Consider the following 10,656-nt stretch of genomic DNA (forward strand, 5'->3'; position numbering starts at 1 on the left):
AGAGTATTCAATGCCAAGCTTAGCGTCAGCTTAATATGAAACCGGACGCCCCGTTAATGAAAAGAAGACGGCTCATGGATGAGATGGTCTGCAAATCAACAACCCAAAAGTCTGATAACCATCGTCGAATGACATGCACGTGACCCGTAAACGAGGCTTCAACGGAAATGGCCACCTCCTCGTGTGCAATGGTGATTGTAACATCCTTCCAACCAGGATTAACTTGCTAGTACGTCCATGGAGTACGAATAAGGAGTACGGACGTAATACAGACGAACAACTCCTACGAATGACTAGCTCATGTGTATTTCAAGATTTTATTATTAGGGTGGTGACAAACAAAAGCTTGAGTATCGATCGCGGGAATCCTCCTGGAATCCATCCGTGAGTAGAGAGAGGAGCTTGAAACTCTAGAATGGTGGAGCCGGGATGGTGGCATTGGAGGGAACGCTCATGTGTTGGATATGAGGCGTCAATGGGGTTGATAATCAAAATGTTAATGGTGACAATAATGATAATGATAATAATAATAATAATAGTAATAATATCAGTGATAATAATCCTGATGATGTAGATAACGAAATTATTTGGTAAAACAACAGCTTGAACTATTCTTGAATAGCTTTGACAGTATATTGGTGATTGGTGTCTCAAAATCGTCTCTACATATATCTTTTTCTATACACTGATGAGACAAGTTTGGGGATGGGGTGAGTTGGGTATTGGGTAGGATAGGGGATAAACTGAACTAATGGGGCCAAACGGCGCTCAAAAAGGTGAAGGCCTAAGGTATTGAAGAGAGGTCGACATAAATCACATTTATCCTAACTGCAGAAGACTTGTTCGTTCTGCTCTTCCTGGCGATGATCGTTCTGGGGGTTCCATTGCACGGTGACGTGGGATCAAAATTGTTCGCACTAGGAGGAGAAGGAGGAGGAGGAAGAGGTGAACGTTGCCGTCCTAGTCGGCCATCAGGCCGACGCTCCCACCACCATCGACGATCCACCGGGTGATCCGTTGCCCGCTACACTATTATGACCGTTTCCAGCGGAGGAACCGAAGAAGTTCCCTACCGAGGATGACAATGACGAGGAAGGAGACGGGGAGGACAGGTTCAGTCCGGCACCACCCATGGAACTGGGCGAGGACGTGGCTACCCCAAGCATGGACCCACCCATAGCCTGCATGGCCACTGGCGCTGAGGCCGCTGCGGCCATGAATGACGGGATCTGACCGTAATACTGGGACATGGTGTTGCTCAAATACCCGGAGCCCATGCCCGCCGCCGTCCCATACATGGAGAACCGGGAGTCGTAGGGCTTGAAGAAATCGTGCATGCCCCCTCGTCGCTTCTTGGATTTGGTGGCCAGTTTTCGATTCCGGGTCTGAATGCCGTCTTTCTTCATGGTCATGGGTCGTTCCACCTGGAAGGATATCAGAAGACAGGATGCTTTAGGATGATGTGGTGAATAAATGTGCCATTTGGCAGTTCATTGGCTTCATTGGGGGGAGAATCGCCTCGGGCCAGTGATGTCTAAATACGAGTGCAGTGAGCGGCTGGGCGGCTGGAAGCAAATGAACTTTGAATGTATAACGAGACGAAGCATGAATCTCTTCTGCCTTAAGACACAAAAGCCTCTGACAGAAGGAAGTGGAACGGGAGGGGGATCATAGGCTTTTTTTTCTTCAAGCTCCATCTCCTTTTCTCTCTCTCTCACTCTCATTCTCTTTCTCTCTCCCTCACTCTTTGACTCTCGCCAAGTCTGCTACACCACCATTTCTACTACTAATACTACCTGCTCCTGTTCTGCATGCACCTAAGGTCCTATTACGATTTAGATTGTAGATCTGACAGCTACAGAAATCTATTTTATCCGCTTTCATCTGGTACTTAATGAGCCGTCCGTTGTCTGCCGTTAATCGTTGGTCCCTCAACTGACTGACTGACTGACTAACGGACTGACTGACTGGCTTACTGACTCGCTCGCTCAATGAAGTCAAGAAAAACCCACCCCTTTCGTTATACCCACCCAAAAACCAAGCACCTCATCTCAAGAGCCTTAGGTCAGAAATGGGTTTTATTGGCCATTATCTCATTCATATCTATTTTGACACCGAGCATGTCCCGGAGGGACTTTCCTCACGCACTCAAGATGGATAAAATGGGCATTGGGTCATCATGATCATGATGAAGAAGAAATAATAATAATACTATGGACGGCACGGAGATGTGGACGATCTTCATCATCTCTATGATTGACTTACGTTGTGGAGTTTATAGTAGAGACCACAAGCGTTACAAACGGGCTCTCCGTTACAATTACGCCTCCACAGAGTGGTTTGAGTGGTTTTGCAGTTGGCACACGAAGTTCCTTCTCGTCGGGCTGTGCTCTGAAATAAAAGGAAAAAGAACCTCACGTCAAATAAAGGAAATTCTCGTTATTTCCCTCCCTCCTTCCTTCTCAACATGGTTGGCACGGAGGAACAGCCAAAAATTTCCGAGTTATCACCCAGTCAAATCTGGGTGAGAGAGGGCAACTAACCTCGTAGTGGCACTACTACCACTACCACCAATCTTCTACTACTGCAATGACAGTACTGCCGGGATGAAAAGTAAGAGACGATGGTGAACTAGAAGAAGTATTGAAAGAGCGACTCTGCCCTTCTTTGTTTCAAACCAAGACTCAGTAAAGCTGTTCGCAAAATTACGTCAAATGAAATGTTGCCTTTTGTTACTAGAGTACGGTATAAAGAGGTTACTCCTAATTTGAGCATATGTCAATGTTTGGCTACCGTTCTCTGCCTTTGTTCTTTTTTTTATTTAAGTTATCATAAGCATAAGAATATTCGGTCTGGCTTCAAACAGAGTTCTTAACAATGACTTTCTCAATTTTCTTCAGGTAATGGAAAGCTGAACGCAAGTAACATGATTTAACAAAGAGAGCACATGCAGAGTAGTCTCAAATATAAATTCATACCAAATAGCTTTGTCGAGTTCGCTGAAAAACCTCACATTGATTTGGTATTCATTTTCCAACGAATAAAGTTATCTTTTTACAAGAAAAATGCACGTTCACTTTTGAGGCTAGCTGTGTACGAGTAAGTTGGATTTTCTCAGGTTTTGGCTTTTCTGCACTTCAGGCTTTGTTCAAAAAATGATGGTAACAAGGCCAAGTTTCTATGACCGAAATGTGCTTGGAGTGCCATTGATTCTCTCACATGCTAGGCGAATAAGATGGTTTGAAAAACTGGAAGAATTTAATAAATGCCGCTCTGGAATGTGGACCAGCCTAACTCAATTTGTTGAGTCGGATCTTTGCGGCAATTAGTCTGATAAAAGCCGGAGCATCGCTCAACGTTAGAACAACATGAGCACGAAAGAAACCTTTCAAGGCCCAATTTTACGCAATCAGCATTTCCCATAGGCTTGATTTGATTTGATTATTGCTTACCAGTCTGCGCTTTGGTTTGATCAAAGGTCGGTTTTGGCCGTTCATTTTGTAGTATAGACCGCAGGCATTGCAAAGATAATGCCCATTGCCATCCCGTCTCCAGAGTGGAGTGGACGTGGCACCACAATTGACACATTCGCGGCCCTCTAAAAAAATGGAACAATATGGATTCATTTGTAACGCTTTTCATTTTGGAAGGAAAATCGCCATTGAAAAAAAAACAATTGGCGGGAGTAGAGATGAATATGAGTCTCAAAAGATCAAGGGAACAACCGTGAGATGGATGTTTTAAAGGGAGAGAGTGAGAAAGAGAGAGAGAGATGTTGAGAGCCAGATAAAAATGCCACTGGAACCGGTTAGTTATGTTTCTGTTCTGTCACAAAAAGCCATCACCATTTTTGATTGATTAGTTGGTTCGTTGTTTTTTTTCTCCAAACCCGACCTCTCAACGACATCTCTCTTACCCGCATTGGTTCTAGATTTTGACTTGGGCTTTGAGCTCTGGAACCCGGCTGCTCGAGCCGTGGAGGAAAATGCGGCTGCCGAACCGTACATTGAGGCTAGATCGGCCGCCGGAGAGGAATAGTAAGAATAGGGGTTGGAAGCTCCCATGGGTGAGCTCATACCTTCCGGTAGTTTGCGACTGGACCCGCCCACCATGCCGGCGGCTGCCGCCCCATAAGCTGACAAACTCATGAGCTGGTCCGAGGTGGGCTTGAAGTCGAGCGATGAGGTCGCGTTCAAATGGTCACTCGACGAGATGTATTCTGAGTGGTCAGGTCCCAATCCGGAGGAGGTATTATTGTTGACTTGATCCGAGGTGTCTTTGGCTGACGTCGAATAGGCGCCGTAGTTTGGGTATTGCTTGGAGGAACCCGCGCCGAAAGCCGTGCCCCACATGGAATGCAAGGGCGAGTAGAACGCAGCTGCATTGCGTCCCATCATTTGTGACTGAGCTGAAATGGACATGAAATGAAAGCATTTTTTGAGTTGAACGTGCCAAAGCCTGAAGCTTGGGGCTAAATGAATGATCATGGAACGGGGATGATGGAACAGGTGCGAGGATGGGAAAGTTGACCCTACCATGGGACATGCCGTGATAAGCGCCCTGCATTTGGGAGAAGTAAGCATTTTGGCCTTTGAAGTAAGCATCCGAGAGGTCCTCGGAAGTGTTCAACGATTGTTGTTGCTGTGACTGTTGTTGGTGCTGTTGTTGTTGTTGCTGCTGTTGTTGTTGTTGATGTTGCTGTTGTTGCATGGCACCGGAATCGTACCAAGAGTTGGCTCCACTTCTGTGGGCCTCTGCAGCGGAAGAGGGCACAGCTGCAGCTACACTTTCCATGACAACCATGGGTGCGGACTACGAAGTCTCAGGATGCAATCAGCACTCACACACTTGTTCAAGATATCCGGCCAATGAATCGAGCCAAGAACCACCTCCAGTCCACCCCGATCTGAGGTCTTTTTTTACAACCCTTCTTTCCAGATGGCTTCCTTCCGATCTGAGATGTCGCTGAGCAGACGTTACGATCTACTGATGCTGATATGACCACTATCAATGGCAAACTGAGAGATCATCTTTGCCCGGAGAAGCAGATGCCTGAATAAGGCTGCTATTGCAGCACCCTCAACCACGATCATAGCTTGTAGTAGCCGTAGTTGTCGTAGCAGTAGTAGTAGTAGTAGTAGTAGTAGTAGTAGTAGTAGTGGAAGAAGAACGAGTAGTAGCCGAAGTAGTAGTACTAGTACTAGTGGGGCTCACTTACTCGTTTCCCTCCATCTACAATGATGATAGCGAGCTCTTCGTTCGCTATCTAAACGTCTCCTGGTGTGGAAGCCCCCACTAGCCCACTACCTTCTCCACCAACACGGTCTCTTTCGAGGAGAAAATCTCCGTAACGAGCGAAAAGATGGCGGTCGACGAAGAAGTAGGAGCCACATCGCGATCCATTGCCAAAGAATCCTGAGCACGAACACAGCCACAGCAAAATCCTCGGGAGACTGTCGAACGGATGAACGGACCGACGGACGGACGGACCTACCGAGAAGAAGGAGGAGGAGGAGAAGGAGGAGGAATAGCAGTGGGTGTACTACTAAAAGCATAGGGGGAGACATCACGGATGGAGGATCAAAACAGCGAGGCGAAGCGAGTCAAGCCCGGCGAAGCCAGAAGATGACGGGAGATCGGCGGGAGCAGCAGCCCCAGCAGCACTTAGCGATGGCCAATCAGCAGAGATAAGATGAAGAATAACGGCCAATCAAGCGCCCAACTCCCACAAGATGTCGAACGGAGGGATACATAGAGAATCAAAGAGAGCGAGAGAGAACCAGAGGAGAGGTAGTAATAATAATAATAATAATAATACATGTAGTAGTAGCAGTAGCCCATCCGTGAATGAGCTTACGTGCGGTGTCTAATCTGTCTCAGCCGCCACAAGAAGGCGATGGGCCCTCTTTGCAGCTCGCGATAATGAATCATATGACGAAGCCATAACAATACTAATGACAATCAAGCACACATTCGAGGGATCGTGTACGGCTATTGTTCCGAGTATATCTCCTTGGCACCTGGAGAGGTGATATAGTTACGCGTGTGATAAGAATTTCTTTTTCATGCCGAAGATCTTGAATTCACCTGGTAGAATGGCAAGCGATACAACAAAGGGGAAACCATTCAGTCATTTCCCGTCTTCTGGTCATTTATCCAGATTTATCGCCCTTCCTTTTCCTCTCGTCCTCCCCTTGCTTCCCTTTTTCCCTCGGACGAAAACCAGTCGTGAGGTCCTGCTCCCAAATCCTGCCCTATCTGTCTTCTCAGTGGCTTCTGATTTTTCCTTTTGGCCATGATATCTGATAAATTCAAATTGTCAAGCCTACGTGAAATTTAGAGTCTATAAAACGGACTATCGTGATGCTTAGCTCTCTCATTCTCCACTAAGTTGGAGTTCGTGAGAGGCCTGTAAAGCGCGGCAGTAAATCCAGTAGCTCGCAGAGATAAGGACCACTTGCACGGACTGGAGAGAAAGAAAAAAAAGAGGAGGAAAGAGACACAACGAGGAACGACATCAAACCGGATGACCAAGAGAGAGAGAGAGAGAGAGAGAGAGAGGAGAGAGAGAGAGAGGGGGGGGGGGGGGTGCAATTGCAATGCTAGACACGGCTGAATGCTCCAAGGAGCTGGGACATGGATTGGGCATATCGGTTCATGGATCACAAGGTTGGATATTGAGATCACGTTTTTAAGGGGCGATATCATGTACAGATGGAAACCAACTTACTGAAGAGATGATGAAGTAAAATGGGATTGGGATGGGTGCCATAGGGAAACATCTTTGGCGGCTGGCTCGGTCGTGTGAAATGTTCCTCAGTCTCATGGAGCTCTGGATTGGGTTCCAGTAGGCTTTTGTTGGATCGAGGTCCCTCTCCGGTCTCATCGTCCCCTTCAATGGTCTTGGAATGTGGTCCCAGTTTCCCTTCATGAAGTGAGGATTGACTGGAAATGAGAAACACGAGTCAATGAAGCATCCAACCGAACTTTCATACGTTCTGATATCAATTCACACTCGTCTGATTCCTTTCATGTTCCCTCGGGTGATTGTGAGAGGAATTTTTGCGGCAAGTGCTCATATTTCATTTCATCAATCAGCCCATGGAACATGGGAATGAATACGCGTGGTCACGTGCTCGCGTCCATCATTCTATCATACCCCTGCTCCATTGCCGATCAAGTGAATATGAATTGAAAAACTGATATTTCTGAACTATATACTGAATATGTTATTGTACAGTACAATAAGCCTCTCATGATCTAGCCTCTATAGTTCCAGAATCTCAATTTGATTGATCGATAATTAGTACAAACATGAAACAAGTGTGTTACTTGCTTATTCCTCGATAACAAAGAGCATCAAGGGAACGACAAGTGTTGTTGATGTCCTTTCACTAATTTTTGAGGATCGGCAAATCTTAAGTGGAAGCAGATCTGTGTCTTTTTCCTCCTTGTCGTTCGCCGTCTCGCAAGTGAGGACTTAGTTAGTTTTAGTTTTAGCCCCGAGAACCAAAGCAGGAGAAGCTCGAGCTAACGCTAAAGAGAATGGGAGAAAGCCCGAGTAAAACCCCCTCGATTCCATTATACACATTTAGATAAGAGAGAGTCTAATTCCCCCTGGGGAGTTTTTTTGATGGTGTAAAAGAAGGAGGAACTGGCGAGAACTCGAATGGAAACTCTTCTCAGTCTTCAAATGATCTTGACAGGTCTGGTCCAAAAAATCCCAAACTATCCTATCAGTGGATCTCAACCCTCTTTAAACGGTCCTCGGAGATTGGGCTTTCAAAATAACCAAAGATAAATGATCTGAGCTGTGGCCTTAAGTTTTCTCGCAGTGGTTTAAGGTCTTCTTAAATCAGGAAGTTCAGCAAAGACCGCAGGGTCTAAATTGCCTCCGGCAGATAAACGCCGCAGAATGAACCTCCTAGGATAGTCATCCACCATCCACCATCCACCTCGCCCCCTCCCGCCCCATTTCCCCAAAGAGATTGGTATAAGAGTTACAGATGGAACTGGTAGCCCCACACCATCAATAACAAGACAGGAAGAGGAGAGAACGAACCAGTGATACAGCTCATTTGGCACGATATTTTAGCCCATTTACGTAGGGAGCGACAGAGCGAGAGTCCCCGGCGTCTCAAATGGGTAATCTTCGTGTGTTGGTTGCGTAAATATGGGCGAGTAAATTAAGGGTGACCAAATCAGTGACATGTGAACAACACAAACAGATGGCCGCTTGTTTTTACCTATTCATATGGTCGTGAGGCACCAAATTGGAATGTTTGAGGGTCGGATTTGAGTATTCACTGGTGATCATGGTGAACTATTGTGGTCCAAGTCAGTTGTATCACTAATTGGGATTTTCCATTTGCACTCATCGAGCAGGACTCATCCTTATCAATTTGTAACTGACAAACTATTTGCTCCTTATCAAAGAGTTTCCAAAATTAGGAGCTCAACAGCCCTTGTCGCAGTCGGATCATCCATCCATCCATCCATCCATCCACCCACCCACCCACGTGTGCTCGAGATCCTAGGCCCCCGGAAAAACAAGAGCGATGGACACCGATAACCTCGAACAAGACGAGACCGACCGCCTTGTCTTGGGGCTGTTCAAGTAGTCGTCAAATTATTATTATCAATGTTCTGCACTGGTAAGATTTCCATCCGGTATTTTGGCACGGGCTAGTTTCCACTAGATGATAAGCGAGTGAATTCCTCGAGAACGTGTCAACTGCATATGCGAGACTGAGTCGGTAATGATGGCCAAATGCGATGATCTTGTCCTCTTGGGATACGCCTCCTTACTGTTGATTTAAGCACAAGCTGCTTGGATGGAAACATACGATACGAGTCCAAACGAACAACACTCGACACACATGTTCCAAAAATGAGACCTGGGCTCCTTCCGGTCTCGATTCTCGGAGTGATTTCATTCCTTGGCCTTTCGAGACCTTATATATTATTGACTCGGAGGCTTGCCAAACACTTCCAAAGGTGGTGTTGGTGGTGGTGGTGGTCCTGGTACGCACGTAACTGTTGGGACTAGAAGGAGCTAGCTAGTAAGCCTGTAAGCCACAACAAACCCTGATTGGATGCTACCGTGATCATCGAATTTCCAAGCGAAAGGCGCCTTCTGCCTTCTTCCCTCTTCGCCTTCGGTGAGTTTTCTTTCCCCTGGTTTCCTGCCTTCATCCAAAAGTGTAATATGTTTCGCCTACTTTATCAAGAGCCACTCAATACAAGTGCCACCGTTGTTAGCGAGTGGCTTAGGCAGGACGAGTCTCTTCGGATTTTGGGGAGTGGTGTGTGTGTGTGTGCGTGCGTGTGTATATTGGTTAACCCTTCTTCCATCCATCCATCCATCGCCGTTTCACTCCTCCAACCAAACTTGGCCTTTGGCAGCTCAGAGGGATCGAAGGAGGAAGTTTTGCTTTGCGTATGCCAGTCAAAAACTAGACGAAGAAAAAAAGGAACGAAGAAAGGCTGCTTCACTGGCCTTTACTACGTATGGCATCCAACCGAACCCAGACCTGTTCCGCCTCTTTTTTTTGAAGTGAAGCCCAAATCCAAACATACTTCATTTTTTGAAGACATATCGGATGGGGGTGTACAGGATCAAGTACTTCTCCTTGTGGAGCTCACAACATGAGTCAGCGTTATTGCCCCTGAGTCTTCTTTGATCTGTGTTCAACCACCACCTCCAGAAAGTCTTAACAAAGACCTCGGCTCATCAACATCAATGTCGAAAGCATCAACATTGCATATCCCATTGATATAATACGTTCGGACCCGTCTTGGTTTTTTACTTACATGTATTGGGCCAGAATTTGTTGCCAAGACAGTGCTCTCTGATGGGTCCACATTCTAATGCAATAGCAATCTCCTGATGCTTTCGATCAGAGATCTTCTCATTGACTGCACAATACTGGAATCCGAATTTCCCATCAGACTGGAACAGATGTACGGAAGAGGAACATATTTTCACACTTTTTATACACATATCAATAATATGGCCGCTTGCCTAATTATCGAGTTCAGATAGAGCACTTGATACGAATTTGGAAACGAGGGTGACAAGGGTACCTTGAGCTTGGAGCTCGTGTTCCAAACAATCAGCCGAAGCATCAATAGCACGATCAACGTCCAGGACTTCCAATTTGTCCATTTGCACTTAGCCTTCAATTAAGAGGCCAAGTGCGCGAAGACCTGGATTAGATTGCTCTCGTTCGAAAAAGGTCATAACGGTCGACAAAAAAAAGACTGCCCTTTTCCATGCAAAGGTTATTTTACAAAGTTACGGGATAGATGCAGAAAAATCAGTCCAGCAGCGATGGAGCATGGACATTTGGCCCTGTAAATGTGGCTTCTGGACCAACAAAAGTAAGGATGAAACGTATCATCGGCGTTATTGGATCGTTTTTTCCTTTTCTCTCTTTCTCAGGAAACTGTTTAATGGAGATAGGTGAAGGAAAAAGTAGATCGACACTCCAGCCAGCGATATAAGCTCAATGCAGCGGATAATAAGCTAAGCCAAAAAAGGGTTCAGAGCCACTCTTCTACGTGAGTGGGTGAAGTAGTGTGAGCATGAAGGAGTAATAGAATCGTGGATGGAAGAAGAAAGGGGGACCTGAAAAGATGCTAGCACAGCGTGGG

The 10,656-nt window shown here is 46.2% G+C and overlaps 1 protein-coding gene across 3 annotated transcripts; it reads right to left on the minus strand.

Moving 5' to 3' along the window:
• Positions 1 to 290: 290 nt before the first annotated feature.
• Positions 291 to 8,907, minus strand: LOC131886088 (GATA-binding factor C-like). Of its 3 annotated transcripts, none has more exons than XM_059234322.1 (6): positions 8,247 to 8,907; positions 6,731 to 6,945; positions 3,917 to 4,408; positions 3,453 to 3,598; positions 2,266 to 2,391; positions 291 to 1,424 (listed from the first exon to the last, which is right to left on the minus strand). In XM_059234322.1, exons 1-6 carry the CDS (start codon positions 8,315 to 8,317, stop codon positions 972 to 974), a joined length of 1,503 nt encoding a protein of 500 aa, XP_059090305.1. In that variant the 5' UTR covers positions 8,318 to 8,907; the 3' UTR covers positions 291 to 971. The 3 variants fall into 3 exon arrangements, with proteins under 3 accessions (XP_059090305.1, XP_059090307.1, XP_059090306.1); XM_059234324.1 differs by having other exon boundaries at positions 4,079 to 4,408; positions 8,247 to 8,897; XM_059234323.1 differs by lacking the exons at positions 6,731 to 6,945; positions 8,247 to 8,907 and adding an exon at positions 4,536 to 5,522.
• Positions 8,908 to 10,656: the final 1,749 nt, after the last annotated feature.

Source organism: Tigriopus californicus, chromosome 9, assembly GCF_007210705.1.
Source record: "Tigriopus californicus strain San Diego chromosome 9, Tcal_SD_v2.1, whole genome shotgun sequence".
Classification (NCBI taxonomy): Eukaryota; Metazoa; Arthropoda; class Copepoda; order Harpacticoida; family Harpacticidae; genus Tigriopus; species Tigriopus californicus.